The sequence below is a fragment of the Gigantopelta aegis genome, chromosome 10 (genome assembly GCF_016097555.1).
Source record: "Gigantopelta aegis isolate Gae_Host chromosome 10, Gae_host_genome, whole genome shotgun sequence".
Classification (NCBI taxonomy): domain Eukaryota; kingdom Metazoa; phylum Mollusca; class Gastropoda; order Neomphalida; family Peltospiridae; genus Gigantopelta; species Gigantopelta aegis.
Window position 1 is genome coordinate 58,573,524 of NC_054708.1, and position 18,927 is coordinate 58,592,450.

The 18,927-nt window shown below is 38.0% G+C and overlaps 2 protein-coding genes across 3 annotated transcripts in view; both read right to left on the reverse strand.

Annotated features, from left to right (window-relative positions):
- Nucleotides 1-3,901: 3,901 nt before the first annotated feature.
- On the reverse strand, nt 3,902-8,439 carry LOC121383716 (zinc finger BED domain-containing protein 4-like). The gene is made up of 3 exons (XM_041513811.1): nt 7,868-8,439; nt 7,136-7,371; nt 3,902-6,534 (listed from the first exon to the last, which is right to left on the reverse strand). Exons 1-3 carry the CDS (start codon nt 8,437-8,439, stop codon nt 6,284-6,286), a joined length of 1,059 nt encoding a protein of 352 aa, XP_041369745.1. The 3' UTR covers nt 3,902-6,283.
- Nucleotides 8,440-12,582: 4,143 nt separating this feature from the next.
- Nucleotides 12,583-18,927, reverse strand: part of LOC121383964 (E3 ubiquitin-protein ligase MIB2-like) — a 51,956-nt gene continuing 45,611 nt past the window's right edge. The window contains exons 17-18 of one of the 2 annotated variants that reach the window (XM_041514081.1): nt 13,927-14,099; nt 12,583-12,839 (exon numbers count right to left, since the gene is read on the reverse strand). In XM_041514081.1, the coding sequence (XP_041370015.1) occupies nt 12,814-12,839; nt 13,927-14,099 (199 nt within the window). In that variant the 3' untranslated portion in view covers nt 12,583-12,813. Of the gene's footprint in view, nt 12,840-13,421; nt 14,100-18,927 lie in introns of those variants that run through there. The other variant, XM_041514080.1, reaches the window with a different exon arrangement.

An 18,927-nucleotide genomic window follows, 5' to 3' on the forward strand; every position in this document is an offset into this window, starting at 1 on the left:
TCTTCAGCGAATATGCTGTTGAGCGAAGTAAAGCGCCAAAGCTTTTTACTCGATGACTGACAAACATCTTACTAGCAATGTATGGTCGTCGTTTATATTTGGTGTTATATGTTTTAAATTGATAGGTTTTACAAGCGTGCTCTTTTTAATATGTTTTAATTTATTTTATACTGGTTTTAATTCATTGAAATAAAAAGAAATTTTAATTCAATAGGGCGGTGCGCTGCTCCAATGCTAGTTGGAGTAACCTGGTACTATACCTCGTTTACTCCCTCTAGTTTTTAAAAATTAAAGTGGTGCCAGCGTCTGATGAATGATATAACGTTCTGTTTCTCTTGGTTGACAGAGAGGCGCCTCTGGACTTTGGGATCATCAGAATACGTTTCGCTCCCCAGGACTCCCCAGACGCAAAACTTTCCAATCCTGCCTTCCTTTCCAACGGATGCGTGTTAAACTTTGGATCACTCTCCTAGTGGCCCCACCGTTGGACTATTAACACTAAGGGGCATCGAGACTGGAGGGCACGACGGTTGGACTGGCTGGGGGGGGGGGGGGGGGGGGGGTTATTCCACCGGAAATATGTTAGGTGCCATAGGGCGTAGACGGTTTCGGCCGTAGGGGGAGCTAGGTTTGTCCGGGGGCCTGCCCCCTCACCCCTCGGGTCTCCCAATAGGATGGATGTCCTTTTGTTTTCTTCCCCACCCACTAAATAACTTCCTGTGGCGGGTGCCCAAAATCCTGGTAAAGAACCTCCTATCCAACTCATAGGGCTAAATGTCAAAATTTTCTTTAATTTTCTTTACTTTTAGAAATGGCCGATATATAATGCGCCAAAATTATTGTAGTAAATTATTTTTATTTTTATATTGAAATTTTGGGCAATGCGCAAATAAATTATAAAGTCCCCGTCCCTTCTTTTGGGTTAAAGTAAAAATTATCCTGATTAAATTCTGTCCCGGACTGCCCCAGGCTTCCCAGAGACCGAACCCTGGGGCGGACATGCTCGAAACCTTCCTGGTATATGAGCATGTTAAAGTATTACGTATGTACGCATTGACAAGGACAATGTTCAAGGGGTTATTAAATTGTTAAACACATGATGTGTACGCTGTACTTGACACCGCCATGCTCTTTGACAACACGCCAGCTGTATTGTACCACTGAACAACTTGAAATACGCGTTGACATTAATACTCTGTTACAATATAGAGGCGGGACGTACCTCCGTGGTACAGCACTTGTTTGATTCGCGGTCGGTCTGGGATCGGTCCCCGTCGGTGGGTCCATTGGGCTATTTTTTCATTCCAGCCGGTGCACCACGACTGGTATATCAAAGGCCGTGCTACGTGCTATCCTGTCGGTGGGATGGTGAATACAAAAGATCCCTTGCTGCTAATCGAAAAGAGTAGATCATGAAGTGGCGACAGCGGGTTTCTTCTCTCAATATCTATGTTCTCCTTAACCATATGTCCGACGCCATATAACCATAAATAAAAATGTGTTGAGTGCGTCGTTAAATAAAACATTTCCTTGCTTTCTATTACAATATAACTACAATCAATCTGGTTTGTGATAGTTTTCACGTTTACTCTCACGTTTTACATGTATTACATATTTGTTTGTAACGTATTCAAGAGTGGCTCAGTATAGTGAAAACATTCCAAACAGTCTTGAACGTAAACACGTTTTACTAAAAATTTAAAACAACAATATTGAAACACTTGATACTAGGCAAGTCTTCCTGTTTTCAGGTTTGCGAACAAACAGACATTCTTTATTGACGTATCAGCTTGTGTAGCGATTAAAACAGTTCAACACCAATAATTAATATCATAACAATACAGCAATCTATAAAGGTACACAAATAAGTCACTCCTATGAAGTAACGAGTTATTTTAAAACTATTAAAGAAGGTTGTTTTTACAACTCCCAGAGAATTACAGCTTGACATTTGATATTAAGTCATTGCTTGATATTTTCATGTCCTTCTTTTCTGTAGCTTGATGCTTCATAAGTCCTGTCTTGATGTTTGTTCAAGTCACTCTGTATTGTAGCTTGATATTTCATAAGTACTTGTTTGATATTTTTACATGACCTTCTGTGTTGTAGCTTGATGCTTCACAAGTCCTAGCTTGATGTCTGTACAAGTATCTCTGTATTGTAGCTTGATATTTCATAAATCTTTGTTTGATATTTTCACATGTCCTTCTGTGTTGCAGCTTGAGCTTCATAAGTCCTAGCTTGATGTCTGTACAAGTCACTCTGTATTGTAGCTTGCTATTTCATATCATTGTTTGATATTTCCACAAGTCCTTCTGTGTTGTAGATTGACATTTCTTAAGTCCTCGTCTGTTGGGTCTTGATGTTTTCACCTATCTTTATGTGTTGTAGTTCAGAATATGTATGTTCCTCCTACGCCGTTGCATAACTGCCTGAGTGTAATAACGTTCTGTTCTGTTCTGGGCCTGTGCTTATAAAACGTTTAGTCCAGACTCAATATCTAATGACGTCACACACATACAATGTGTATGGCGTTGTCATGACATTAGTGTCTCAAACTCTATTAGAGTCTCGAGTCTAGACTCGAAACGAAAGTACCAGGCCAGATCTGACAGATTTCAGTACGAAGAGATTCAAGATTCTCCGCGAGAACAGATTCAGTATTTATTATAGATGTTATATTAGTGATAAAAATAGTATTGTGAGTTAACAAGATTACATCAAATAAAAACAAATATTTAAACACTAAAACAACAAATTAGAAATAAACTAGACGTACACAAAAATACAAGACAAAAATTACAATTCTTTAGAAATATTATGTATATAAATATAATTGTATAAACGTTTGCTAAAATCACGCTCGGGGGTGCTGCTATTCAATATGACCAAGACCAATATTATGATTGGTTACGCTACTGGTATGCGTGCGATTCCTACCAATTGAATGTGTCACTTTTCACTTATTTGCCTATGTCAACATATTTACTCACATCCATTCGATTATATGTAGCCAAATCGCAATAGTTAATATACAGAAAATATAATTTCCATTTTCATAAGCGTGTAAAATACCTATAGTGCGCGTAACTGCACATAACATGGCTAACTGAATGGGGGACAATGCATATATGAAACCTGACTTTATAGACTCAAATTTTGTAAACTTGATCCTATTTCCAGAACAATATTTCCATGTTCATCATATGTAGTTGAATAGCGATTTGAGCGAATTAAATTATAACATGTTATATTCTGGCCTAAAACAATGAATTGTTTATTTGTAACACTTCATTCCTACAATGGTCATTTGTAGGCAATTTATAAAGCCTTCAAGAGTTTATCTTTTTATCTTTACCTATGTACATTTAAAAAATAAGTTCACAAAGGGATAGGCTCAAAAGTTCATACAGACAATACAGTGCGTTAATATATGTTGACAAACGTAAAGAGTGTACCTGGAATTACATGATCATAAAAATTACAACCAGGGATTTTGATTTATTAATATTTATAAATTTATATTATTGGAAAAATCTAAGAACACTGACTGACTACTTCACATATGACCGGCCTCGGTGGCGTCGTGGCAGGCCATCGGTCTACAGGCTGGTAGGTACTGGGTTCGGATCCCAGTCGAGGCATGGGATTTTTAATCCAGATACCGACTCCAAACCCTGAGTGAGTGCTCCGTAAGGCTCAATGGGTAGGTGTAAACCACTTGCACCGACCAGTGATCCATAACTGGTTCAACAAAGGCCATGGTTTGTGCTATCCTGCCTGTGGGAAGCGCAAATAAAAGATCCCTTGCTGCCAATCGGAAGAGTAGCCCATGTGGCGACAGCGGGTTTCCTCTAAAAACAGTGTCAGAATGACCATATGTTTGACGTCCAATAGCCGATAATAAGATAAAAAATCAATGTGCTCTAGCGGCGTCGTTAAATAAAACAAACTTTACTTCACATATGACGTCTCAGTTTCAATTTAGATCGCATTTCCACATTCACATTTTTTTTTTAAAAGACTGCTATTTCAGTGAGTACATCATGAAGCATTTTTTTTTATGAACTTTTATATTTTTAATCAAAACGTCATGGAAAACCCACTATTTATAAAACGTCATAGCACATTACAATTTATGCAACAATTACATGTGGAGGATTCGATTAATCAGATTAATTTATCAGAAATAAATATGACAAAAATAACTAAATATGACACCTATAACTTTGATACTGCATAATTACGTTTGTTCGTATTACATGCATTCAACTAGTTATTGCGTGCCTTCAGTTTTGTATTTTATTTTTACATGGACTAATAACGTAATGTATGTCAACAACAGAATGACAAATCTACATTAATACATTTTTAAAATCTTCTGTCAACAAATTAATTTTAAACAAGATTTCAAAAACAGTCAAAAGATAAGAACGTCTTATTTAAAATTGTGTTAAAACGCACAACGTAACATATTAACACAGTTTTCTTCTTCCCTTTTCTCCTAACCTAAAGATGTTAGGTAGGGTTTTCTTGCTCGATGCAGCTATTTCTCAGTCTACGTCGAGGGATGGCATTTCTGCAATATCCACGGCATCTGGAAATGATGAATTAGGTGTGTACTTTAGTAAAGACATTAACATATAATCATTTGAATGGCTAATCAAAATCTTTATGAAGCGAGTGATGGGGATTGGGACATCAGTCCACCCTTAGATAAGAAACAAATAACTCATTTATAACAATAGCATTGAATGTTATATACATTTCTTTTTAGTAAGAATAAAAGTCGTTCAAGTAATGGCTATTTCAACAGCTTGTAAAATAATTAATGTACTCTGAATGATTATGACAAACAATAAGACCATAACAGCAAGCGGTTGATTGTTAAGGATATCAAAAACCACCTAAATTAATTCTCTGTCGTTAGAATTCAAATGAGACGAAAAATAAAACATCCACGTTGGCAATCATAATAAACGTGAGGTCCAGAATTAAGTGAAGCATATACATTTGCCATATTTTTAAAGGTAAAATTTTATCTTTATCTTAAAATATGCTGTGTTTGGCATGCTCGGTGACTGTTTAACTCAACCACATGCCTGGGGCCTATAATCTACGCGGTCGACCCCGTTTACGTGCATGACACAGTGGGCAGACCTGGCACTGGCTAGTATGTATTGATGTATAAATATCTATATATTGTATATACAGTCAAACTTCGATCACTCCACCTTCGATCTCTCGAAAATGTCGATCTCTCAATCTGAAGCGACGGTCCCCGCCGAGTTGCTGTACAAACTAGTAATAAAGACCTTCGAAAACTCAATAAACTCGATCTCTCGACCTAATTCTTTGGTCCCGCCATAAAGATTTAATAGAGTATGCACCTCTAAGCGTGTGGATTGATCAAACTGTCGTTGCCGATTGTATTTTAAAGACGAATGTATTGTCAATCATGTCAAACAAGTGAAACGCGCCTGTCTCGGGTGGTCTTGGCTGTCGAGGATTAGGGTCATAATTACAGAATAATAGATTAAGCTAAATAGACTAAGTGGAACGAAATTATCCTGTCTTTGGTTGTGGATGTTCGTCCGTGGTGGAGAGCCTCGCTACATAATAATTATAGACACAGTCTGGTTAACTTCAAAGAGCATTTGTAATAATTGTTAGCGCTGTTTGTTTTTGCTCTCAAAAGCGTGAATCGTGTCAAACTTTAGCTTTTCTATTTATGTATCAGTTAATGTTTATCAATTACCAGTCATTTAGTTATGTTAAAAATTGATACATCACAGATCAAGAAATCTGGGGAAGGACCCGGTAACGTGGGGTTTGCCAGGTCGGTTAACAAAAATTCTGCTTTCTTGTCATCCAAGCAGTCTTGCGCAGGGTTCAGAAATTGAGGGTGGGTGGTAGGGGTGCAACGATACAGTCAAAACCGTATTGCGATATATTGCGATATAAGAAACCGTATTGCAATATGTATTGCAATATACTTGATATTATTTAAATTTAATATTTATGGGTTGTTTTTTAATAAAAGCAGAAGGTATAAACTTTTTAATGATCTTTATTATTTTCATCTGTGAGGCTAAATGTTTCAGGCCATATTTTTGTTCAAGAAAATCAACATGTCTACTACTTCAGGATTGAGTGCGGCCCTCTGTGCTGTTACAATGTCCCCAGCTGTACTGAATACACGCTCGGATGGTACCGAGGTCGCTGGAATACACAGCCGTTTCCTTGCTAATTGGGAGAGAAGAAACTGCCATTGGTGTCCTTTTCACCAGACCAATGGGTCTTCTGACACTGGTATTAGTGCCTGTCCCTTGAACACATCAATCTCAAATATAGCCTGTTCCAAATTGGATTTCTGGGGTAACATCTCCTTCTTTATAAAAACAACATCACCCAAAATGGAGGCTAAACCACCACTAGCACAACCAGACTGAGTAGTGAGGTCACTAGTAATCTTTGTCGTGATTGCAGTGACAGACTTGACATCATCTACTAGTTTGACATCGGACTGTAAATCTGAAATATAGTATTGAAACAGCCCTGTATTTTGGCCTAGTGTAAAGGATTTGCCGCTAAAATAAAATTTAAAAATAAAGTCAACAGAAGTAAATACTAAATAAGGAGCCAATTTCTTCTGATATTTAATATAAATACAATTAAATATCAAGAAGATTAATTGTCCATGAAATAATTAACAGTTAACAGTGAATATATTTCTCATATTCCATAAAAATATATAATTTTACAATTGGCTGACATGTGTCTCATATTGCGACTATATGATAATGAAAGTATAGTTTTAATTACTTTAGTGATTATTAATGTGCAAGATTCCATGATCTCTTTAAATATATAAAAATCTGTAATTATTTCTAATTTGAATTTTGAATTGTTTTAATTAAAAAAAATATGTTCATATGCCTTGTTTGTATTTGTTAAATAATAATTTTAAACCAGTAATTATTTTGTGGGTACAGGGTAACATTAAAAATTTCAAAGTATCCATTATTAACTCTAATCTGACAATTTTTCAAGTGTCTACGCATGTCATAACGTTTCGTCACCCTTATACTTACAATCTTTGGAAAAAGGTAATTAAATGAAAGACAACACTTACCAGCTGATTCAACATCTGGCAAGTCTGGTAACGCCGGTAGGTCAGTAACTGTTGGGGTTGATGTGCTCGGTTCCACCTTCCCAGATACAGGTAACTGAGGTTGTGACTTCAAACTAGCTGCTTCGGTAGCAAGTCTGTCATACACCTCATGTTGCTGCTCTGTAGTGACACAGGATGCTTTGAAGCGAGGATCCAAAACAGTACACTCCTGCAAAAACTCCTGCTTATTGGCATACCTGAAAGTATTATTTTTCAAAGGAACATCATTGGGTGTATTGGTGTAATCCCCCCCCCCCCCCCCCCCCTCTATCCCCTTTGGTAGGCTACATAGTGTACAGATTTTTCAACAGTTGGAGCAACACATAAATTCGGTAACATACTCTTTAAAAAATGTCAATACAGTATTCAGCTCAAAGAGCATTTATCGCTTGATGATAACAAATTTCAAGTTAAAATTCAGTTAAAAGTTTGTTTTGTTTAATGGCACAACTAGAATGTATTGATTTGTTAATCATCGACTATTGGCTGTCAAACATTTGGTAATTGTGACATATAGTAATAATAGTATTAGATGAAACCTAGTATATATTTCATTTGCCAACAGACAGGACAACACATACCACAGCTTTTGATATTCTAGTCATGGAGCAATAATTGGGACAGGAACGCTTACAGTTACATATTATGATTATGCAATGCACTCCATGATTATATTCATTAACACATTCTTACCTGCTATCCAGATCAGAAGCCATCGTCTTCTTCATCTGTTTAATAACATCAGAATCCATCTCTTTAGAAACCAGAACACTTGTCAGCAATTTTTTCTGGAGTGGAAGAATGATAGATACAGTAGGCATCTTCTCTGTGCATAATACAGTTGTAATTGCTTTCAGTGGAAGAAGGCACGCCACAATGTCCTCTGCTATCGTGATATCTGCCTCAGATAATGTTGATATGTCATTCACATTGCTACGAATTTCTTTAGCCACTTGTACAGCGTAGATTGCGGGCTGCAGTTCACGAAACCTCTCCAGCATATCACACGCAGAATTCCACCGTGTAGGTACATCTTGCAGTAACTTAACATTTTTAAGTCCTAGCTGTTTAGTTTTCTCTTTTAGCAAAGCTGCAGCAGTCGTACTACGGTAAAAAAAGAAGAAAAAGGATACGACGCGCCATACACGAGCAAGAATTCGTGACACGGCGTTCACCTTAAGGCCCTTTTGCGCTGCCAAGTTGAGTGTATGAGCGTAGCATCCAATATGAGGAATACAACATGCCTCTCTCGCTGCAACTTCCATATTTGCCGCATTATCAGTGACCAAAGGAGGGTTCTTGTTAAGGCCCCATTCAGAAATTGCGTCAGTTAAAACTTGGGCGATGTTTACACCTGTATGGCTCTCTGGTAATTATCTAGTTTGAAGAACGAATGATTTAAGGTTCCAGTCTTCGGTGATGTGAGAAGTTGTTATAGTAACATAGACTGGGTTGCTCTACTTGTCCATCCATCATTCAGGAGTGCTACTGGGACATGCTTGATACTAGAAATAGCATAAGCGCGACATTCCTGGTACATGTTAGGTACGACAGTTTCAGCGAAATAAGTGCGTGATGGTAACTCGTATTTGGGATCAAGTTGTTCAATCATATCTTTGAAACCTTGATTTGACACGATGCTGAAAGGTCGGAGATCTTTAACTATGAATCTGCCGATAGCTTTAGTGACAGTTTTATGTCTTTCGCTGGCAGTTTTGTATTTCGTTTTTGTAAAAAAAAATTCGTTATAGTTTGTGTGAGCATTGGTACTTTCTTCTGTGTAGATGAAGTAGTCGAAGATTTACCACTTTGTGCAATAATTTTGTGATGACGACTCAGGTGTGTGCTAAGATTAGTAAAGCGAAGGTTCATCTTACACCTTTTACAAACTGCCAACCCCTCCTGGATTTCGCCCGTGTCTTTTTTTTTTTTTCAGTTGAACATTTTCCCAAACGGCACTTTTTTTTTGCCTTTTAGTTAGAAATTAACTCAAATTCCATTATCTGTTATCTGTCCTGACTGGCACAGCAAGTCATGAACATATCTCGGTAACAAATGCAAATAATGTAAAGACCGATTGGCAAAGAATTAAAGTCGGCAAAGAATTAAAGACGGCGGAATTTTAGATCATAAACATCATAAACATCAAACACGTCGGCGTTTCTTTGATGGCCAGTTGCTGAATAATTGTTGCAGGCGTTTTTCTTGCATAAAACGTAAAGGAGCTAGTTTGAGTTAAATAAGTAATACTAAGTATATAAATCGAAATATTTGTAATATTGATTCCATCATAGACCTAAATGATTATACAAACTAAACCACGACATTTATTAATTATTAGCATAATGTTCTTCTTGGTCATTTTTATTTTTTAACACAATACTGGAACACCGGTGCGACGGTGTCAAACTATTTATAAGTTGTCACATTCGGAAATCCTTACTATCGGGCTTTTCCGTTGCTGTTCGCTTGATACGGAAATGTACGTATTGAGTCGCAATGTTCCGGCAGATCGACCGAGGTGTTTGAACGATCGGCCTAAGTATTCCGAGTTCAGGGAAAAACAGCGTAGTGAGATTCTCACTTGTTGGTTTATTTCTTTAAAGATGATAGCCGTAGTCGTATTCCAACGTAAATGAACAATGAATGAATGAATGAATGAATGTTTAACGACACCCCAACACGAAAAATACATCGGCTATTGGGTGTCAAACTATGGTAATGCAAATAAATAAAGTGATGATCAACATCAATATAAAAATTCAAGGTTTAAACAAAAACAGTGTAAAGAACTGTGCAAAAATACAAATACAAGTATCACAGAATTGTACGGACACCGAATTTTACTCTAAACTTCAATTTGTGCTGTATTGGCCATTCTCAAAGAGAATGTTACACCCCTGCACCACGGTGAGGTTACAGCACGCGCAGGGGTAAATGAACAATGAATAATAATGTGTAAGTAACAAAACATTTATTTGTAATTATCGTTAACTGGTTATTTTTATTGGACTTTTAACACGTTTTGTTTAGATGTTAGAACCAAGTATAACCGACCTGTCACTTCGTATGCTACCAACAAGTAAGACGACTACGCTTGACGAGATTGTTACATTTCCTGTCATCGCCAATTAATAAAATGATGGGTTTTTTTGTTTGTTTCTTTGTTTGCCGATTTCAAGTCCACAGAAGGATAACTAAACCCTTGCTCTTATTTTTATTACTATTATTAATAGTATTTAAATTAGTATTATTCAATAAAAAAGTAGAGGGTACAGCCATAGTGAGAGTGAAGCAACTCTAGCTAGAAGCAAACTATAAAAGTTAGTCTATGCTATTATTGGTCCTACTCTCCACCATGATAAGATCTTCGGCTCTATACCAAGAGACACTACGTTTCTCTATGACATTAGGGTCCATTTTTATAGCTAGATGTTGGTTTGGCACTTCACAGACATCTCTAGACGCCATGGTTACGTCATCTACACTATAGCTGTGATTCCGAATAGACCCTCACTTCCAAGCTAACTCTCGATGAAGCTGGACGCTGTCGCCTGTGCTCTCGACTTGCCTCCCCCTTGTCCCCCCCCCCCCACCACCTGGGGGGCTTGATTGCAAGCTTTGGATCGCTGCTGGAGTTTCGCGTCGCGTACACCGGGTCACGGGCAACCGTGACTTTGGTGTACGGCGACTCGGACTCGCAGAAGAGGAAGGGAAGAGGACGGAGGAAGAAGAAACGTGTGCCAGGAGCGGCTCAGGGGGGAACAAACCTGGCAGCTCAACCGCCAGCGGCGGTCCCTTCTGCGTCGCCACCCCCGGCTCGGCCCAAGACGAAAGGACCAGCTCATCCGGACCCGCCGTCAACACCGAGGGATGCTCTCAACGCGCCGATGTGCGAGACGCCCGCAGACGGACCTCCATCTCCCTCTACGCCACCGCCAGCCTGACAAGGCAAGGCCTCCGCCTTCACAGGCACCGTCCCCCTCCGACTCGGAAGCCGTCTGGAAAGTTCAGATCGGGAAAATCAGGTCCGGCTTCCTGAAGTTCGTGCAGGGGGACACCTCGGATCCGGCATCACTGATGGGCGGACTAGTGGAACCAGAGCTGAAACAACTGCCTGATGGAAGCGCTTACGAGGTACACACCATCAAGTCTACAGCCGGCAAGACGGGGTTGGTACTAACTCAGCGCCGAGAAGGAGTCTACCTACAAGTGGTCCTAGTTAGAGAGATGGATAGCCACACCATCCACAGGATCGTCAAAGCCCTTTTCGGCAACGACTACTGGAGTGTTATAACCATCCTCGCCGACCAGAGATGGAAGCACTTCATCCCCGCCTTTACCGGTTCTCCGCTCATCAGTTCGCCGTAGGCCAACCTCCACACCCTAACGGCCTTAACGAGGCCACTCACGTGGACATATAGATTGGACTTTAAACATTTAGACCTTCGTTCAAAATTTTATGTCGAAATTACTTTTTAATTTTTTTTTTATTAAATAGTCCGATCCTCTCTTCTTTCTCTTATTTATTTTTGGACTGTCCTTCTAAAATGCTCCAAATTATATAAATATTCGGCCGAGCAGTCAATTCTTTTTATTTTTGGCTTGTAATTTTTAATTTTTAAAAAAAATTATTCTATTAACCTTTTTACTAATTGCTATTTTCAAAATTCTGCCCATTTTCAACACTACCCCCCCCCCCCCCCTCCCCACATCCCGAGTCAGGCCACCGATCTTATCGGAGGTCGGACTCGGGATGGGCGTGTTCGAAACCCTAGTGGTATATGGGCACGTTAAACTAGTTATCATCATCATCATCATCCAAACAGACAGACGCGTTTTACGGACATGAGGAATAGAACATGTTCTAATTGGAGAGGATGTACACACTGTACTCACCGTCGACTGCGCGTCTAGTGCAGACAGATAAAGTTACAGTTTGTTTAATTTAACGAAACCACAAGAGCACATTGATTTACAAATCAACGGCTATTTGATGTCGAACATTTAATTATTTTTATACAAGCAACCCGCCACATTTTTCTATCAGTAGCAAGGATTTGTGATATACCAGTCATTTCGCACTGGCTGGAATGAGAAATAGTCCAATGGGCTCATCAATCCTAGAACAACCGAAGTGCTTTACCAATGGGCTACGTCCCGTCCCTCGCCTGGCTTATAAGTGTGTTTTATTGTGTTGTGTTGTTGGGGGTTTTGTTGGGGTTTTTTTAAATTTTTTTTACTGTTTTTGTAGTTATAAAGTAATTTATACGCCTTTAACCGTTTAGCGTCCGTCTATGTATATGTGAATAATATCCACTTAACTGCTCGTCTTGAAATAGTCAATACATAATAGTGTACTTATGTGTATATCAAATAATTACAAGGTGCTACAAATACGAAATCAATAATAATTAAAAATTTTTTAATAAAATGATACCAGTCCCCCACCTTTTCAATAAATTTGAAACAAAATTCAAACAAAATTTACGACTAAACAGAACAAAGCAGTATGCTCAAATTTCTAAGCGTTATGCATTAATTATTTTCTTAGCGTCTTCTCTCTTCTCCAAAACGTACGTAGGTGTGGGTTTCTTGCGTGAGGCAACTGTTCGTCAATCAAGTTCAATAGAAAGAGGTTAAGCTTCATGAATCTCGTTGGAGTCTGCAATTTTACAAGAATTAGCGGTATTTATTATTTAAATTCTTTACTGAATTCTTTCAACTTAATTTATAAACGTTGCCTTATTAGATGCATGGGGAGGGTCATAAACAGAAAATATTTTCACAGTATATTCTGAAATCCGAGCAAAGCCAATAACGAAGCTTCATTCATTTTGGAACGTGTTCAGGCATAGATTTTTCTTGTTAATCTCAATAAGTTGTAGTCATTTTTATTGGTTAATGAACAAACAAATCAATACAAAACAAAGGACAAGCTGGTAATTTTGGAGCCGGTACCGGGGTGCGAACCCTGTACCTACCAGTCACCAAGGTCATTACCATATTGACACCATTTCACATGCTAATTAAGAATTCTTCTTGAACTAGTCTCAGGGGAGAGAAGGGGAGCGACAGTGATAGCTCCCCTTAAATCTCTCTCTCTCTCTCTCTCTCTCTCTCTCTCTCTCTCTCTCTCTCTCTCTCTCTCCTCTCTCTCTCTCTCTCTCCTCATATATATATATATATATATATATATATATATATATATATATATATATATATATAAAATGAATTATGTGTCGTCTGAAAGAATGATGTTCTAATATTATGTAAAAATAACATATTAAATTTATAATATTCTGTACCATGTGAATAATTCACCAGGGCGAGACCCCACTATAGAAATACAGCAGAACAAAAATATCATGAACAAACGTTCCTATCTGACTTAGATCTTTTGAGGTCCTGAATTATATAAAGTTTAGAAACCACATACGAATCGACGTATTACTCTCACTAAAGAAATATTAAAACATAGTTTGAAACTAAAAGTATAACGTGTATTCCATATAAGTAAATACAATGAAGTTATAAACAAATAAAGAATTAGCATTAAAACAAGATTTCTATATTTTTGTAGTTTATTTTTTAAAATGTCTGTATGTAATCCTCTTGTAAAGAATAGCTTAAGCCACCTTATGCTCATATAACACTACTGCTAAGTAGGTCATCTTATGGACATGACCTACATGGCTTCCACATATAATCTAGGTAAAATTGCAGATGTATACATTTAAGATGAGTATTACCCGCATCAAAAGCTTTTGCGACCTCTCCTCCACAAATTGGACAAACGGACACCATCTTATGACATTCTCTGCACGTGAACTTGTGGTTACATGGCAACAACGTGACGTCAGCGGTGCGTGAGAAGCACTGGGAACACAGCAGAGCGCTGACTAATGTAGACGCAGGTTTACTACTGTTAAAAAAAAGGAGAATCCTCAGAGATAGGATGGTTTATAATTTGTTTTGTTTAACGACACCACTAGAGCACACAGATATACGATGGATTCCTTCAGCTGCTACTAATACAAGAACACAACACAAACATAACGTGTAGTTAACCAGATTTACTGAAATAATATTTATAATCCTAACGCTTACATTAATCATGACTAAGTAAAGCCAACTGCATTCTCTTGATCATGTGAACTTTCATTCGACCAGTCCTGGAGAAAATCATCAAATTCGGGGAAAAACGATTGGAAAATTCGGGCAAAATTAGTTGGCTTGAACACTTTCCATAATTTTGCTCACAATAATAATAGATTTGTATTTCAGATCAGTAATCCATAGAACATATTTAAACATTACACACAACACTAATTACATAGTATATAGTAGCTTGTGCCAGCGATTTACACATACAGATTTGACGTATACTTTTATTACATACCCATTAAATCTTGCTATATAAATAGTCCTGAGACAAAAACTAAATACACTTTTCCATATCCAGCTCAACTGCCGGAACTATGCCCTATTCAACGCTACTATTTATAGCACATAGTTACCGGGAATGCCCTTAGCCAGGGGTGTTGAAATATAAAACATCTTCACTTGTCCCAGGACAAGTGGACTGTCTAAATGTACTTGTTATGAGTTAAAATTACTTGTCCTGTTTTTAATAATTAAAAATTACTTCTTTTTTTACAGTGATACAAATTTACATATGTAATATGTTAAAAGAGCAATAAAGAAATAAAGTACAGCTGGTATAAATACATAGTATAAATTTCCCCAGAATTTTGATTACTGTAAACAAAATAAAACTAAAATACCTTTTGAATCTTGAATTTTTATAAAGACATGACAACACACATGATGCATTTTGCATTTTGGTCCAGTTGTTTTAATTTAAAATAACTTATTCAAGAATTTGTTGTTGTTTTTTTTGTGGGTAATATGGCGGTTACCAGAATTCAGCCAGTGATGAACAGCAGGTGTTGGATTGAAGCTATCAAAACTTATGCCATTTGCCACAATTACAATCTGGTGTTGTAGGCTGTCTTGAGTCATTCGACTTCTGAGTGGATTTTTGACAATGTTCATGTTTGAGAATATTCTCTCACAAGCAGCTGATGATGGAGACATAGTAACAGTTAAAAGTAACTGAAGAAGAACACCAATATTCTTCACAGAGTCAGCTGGTCTCTGCAGAAAAGACAAATAAACTGGGAGAGGGTGAGAGCACCTTTGCTTAGATACCTGAACCTTAAGATTTTGCCATTCTGTTGGAATTAGTTTTATTTCATCTGGAGTGAGTATATCATTGCATGTCTGACAAATCTGTTTGATTTCGGAGTTACCATATGAACTCAGTTCTTCCAAGGTATTTGGCCAAAATCTCAAATCGAAAACTCTGTAAAGTGACAGAGGAGAGTTTTCCAAATTTGAGAATTTATCGAGTATGTATGTGGACATTTTATTGATCAAACTGTGTATATCGTTGTCATTTGCAAATGAGAGGAGACAACCTTTCAATTTAATTTTATTCCCATCAAACATGCCAGTTTCCTGGTTAAACTTGGAATAAAAGTTTGCTAGATGTTCGCCTGGCTCTTTTGTCATAGCAAGACTTTGTGTATACAAGATGTCAATGCCCTCTTTCACCTGGAAGATTAACAAATCTTTTGTTTGAAAAAGTTTTGATGTTGCACTGATTGCTGACAATATGTCCATTATTAGGTGGATATACTTTACAAACATTACTTGTGTCAGTTCGTTAAGAATGGCCCTGGCCTGGCCCAACTCGTCAGCTTTTTTAGAGCTGTTTAAGATTTGTTCCATGTGTGTTACTGTTACGTGGATATCCTGGCACACAGCTCGCAAAGCTCGCATTTTTGACGACACCCATCTAATAGCTTTAATTTCTGTGTGCATGAGTATTGTTTCATCAAGAATAGAGCCTAAATACTTGAGTTCCTCTCTACGTTTTGGGGAAAAAGAATAAAATTTGCAGATTCGTTTGAGTGTTTCTTCAAACTGTTTTAAGTAGGCAACATGCTTTACAGTATCTAACACACCCAACTCTAGTTTGTGAGCTACGCAGTGGGTCACTAGCACCTCATTGGCTACAGAATCATTTAATTTCTTAGCTACACCGTTTTTAGCCCCTAAATTCACAGCTGCACCATCCATGTTCACACATACCAGTGTTGGCTGAACTTTTTGTTTATTATCAAGATGAATTCCACATTTGGCTATGCCGGTTTTGATAGCATTATAAACTCCATCCGAGGTAGCATTTTGTAATTTTTCTATACTTGCTAAGTTTGTTATTGGTTCTGATGTATCAGGATTAATGTATCTGAGAAGAATGGCCTCCTGGTCAACAACAGCTGGAGTCAGAATGATGGAAAAAAATCTAACTATTTAGATTATCATGTATTTCACTTAGCAGAACGTCAGAATTGATTTAATGAAAGTGGTGCAGGCATCTCTGCTAATTTGGTCATTGCCCAAATCTACCCCATTTTTCTTTTGTACATAGCACAAAAATGCATATTCAGAAAACGGTCTGTTATGTTTGGCTACAGCATATGCAGTATTAAACAGCTTTTCATATCGCTCAAACTCCTGCTGCCCAACTTTTGCAAAAGCTTTATCCAAGTCCCCCTCAACATATTTTGTTTTAGCCGCTAATTTTAATTGACATGATGTATATTTACTTGATTTGTCATGAGCTGTCAAAGTATTGCGACGAACAAGAACATTTCGATAAACAAACTGGAAGTATTATCGGCAAGGAGTGGGTGTTCGCGGCACCCATAACAGTAGACAGTTCCGTCGTCTGCTTTTCGCAACCACGGAAAATCTATAAGCCAATGTTCCTGAAATTCGCGTTTTCGTTTTTTCATATGGTAATCCCGGTCCTTCTCAGTTTGGGTTTTTCGATATGGGGAGGGGGGGGGGGGGGGGGGGGGGGGGGGGTGTGTGTTCCTTGAGTGTCTGGTGTGTCCATGATTTTTTCCTACCAAATAGACTGGTGTGTGTCAACAATAGCAAGGTAGTACGACAGATGCGATGCCAACTTGTCAGAGACCACGTTTTTTAAAATCGAACCAAATAAAAAAGAAAGAAAGAAAGAAATGTTTTATTTTGCACTCAACACATTTTATTTACGGTTATATTTTGGTTAAGGACCACAGATGAGAGGAAACCCGGTCGCCATGTGGGTACTTTCCAGCAAGGGATCTTTTAATTCCCACAGGCAGGATAGTATGGCCTTTGTTGAACCAGATGCGATCAGGTCGGTGCAAGTGGTTTACACCTACCCATTGAGCCCACTCACTCAGAGTCCACTGGATTAGAAATCCCATGCCTCGACTGGGATCCGAACCCAGTACCTACCAGCCTGTAGACCGATGGCCTGCCACGACGCCACCGAGGCCGGTCAAACCAAATAACTGATACACTTGCAAATACCGTGATGGATGGCAAGATCATGTCGACGTTCGGGTTTTATTAAACAAGAAATAATTCACAAGTCCGCGGACAAGCAATGTGAAAAAAAGTACTTGTCCGGTAGTACTAAGTACCGAGTCGGGCAAGTCGGGCATACTAATCGCTCACCACTGCCGTAGCAGTATGTACACAAAGTGGGTGTGTCAACAGCATTAACAATAATTATGCAGTGGCATCTGTTCCCATGCAAAAAGAAATGTGTGACATCCTCACAGGAAATTATATATCCCGGTGACTTAATATATCTACAGATTCGAACTTCACAAAACAATACCAGGCGAAACATCCACGATTTGCAAGAATGACGTCGTATGCACTGTCTCCTCACGTAGAAAATTTGGATGAACTGACAACTGGATTATTCAGTGGAGCGATGATTTATGGAGACACATTTAATATAAACTTCAATTTTTCAGCAAAAAGTAATTCCATGAACATCAATAAAAAAAACCCCACAGCGATGTCGACACAGACATTGAGTGAACAATTCTTGACATTTTTCTTTCGCTTTTTTTTTTGTTGATAAAACTGGCGCGCTGGTTTTGTGCAAATTAAATATTACATTGTTCGTGAATTTTAGCTATTACATTGTCTTTAAAAGACATTTCAAACAATATCATTAAAATTATAGGTAACTTTTCACAAATTTTTTTCTTATTTCTGTTTATTGTTTAAATAGAACTATATTCTTGTGTATCATAATTGGTGGTTCATCGGTCCGCGTAGTAACACAGCTGACCTAGTTGTGTAGATTGAGAAATCCCCGTCATTAGCGAGAAGTGTTGCAATTTTTGAACTATTATTTGGAAACAAAATTCCAATTTAGGGTATGTAATAAATACAAGACTACATATATGTGGTTTTCTGATTTCTGTATTCCACTCGTGTAATACACGAGTGGAATACAGATATCAGAAAACCACATATATGTAGTTTTGTCTATGTACACCATAGGTTGGCAAGTAGGTCGTTTGAGGTTGTTTCGATTCTGATCTTCAGCGAATATGCTGATGAGCGAAGTAAAGCCCCAAAGTGTTTTACTCAATGACTGACAATCATCTTGCTGGCACTGTATGGTCCTCGTATGGTCATCCATCCGTATGCATGGTTATAACATATGCTAAGATCCTTAATGATATCCTGCGTAAATTTAGGTCCCTAGTTGTAATCCATATAAACATGTGTAGTGCGTTCGTTTAGAACCCTATATAGCTGTTTGGAACTAATGCTAATAAGAATAAATGTGGTTATCCAGATTCGGGCACTTTTGTTTAATTCGG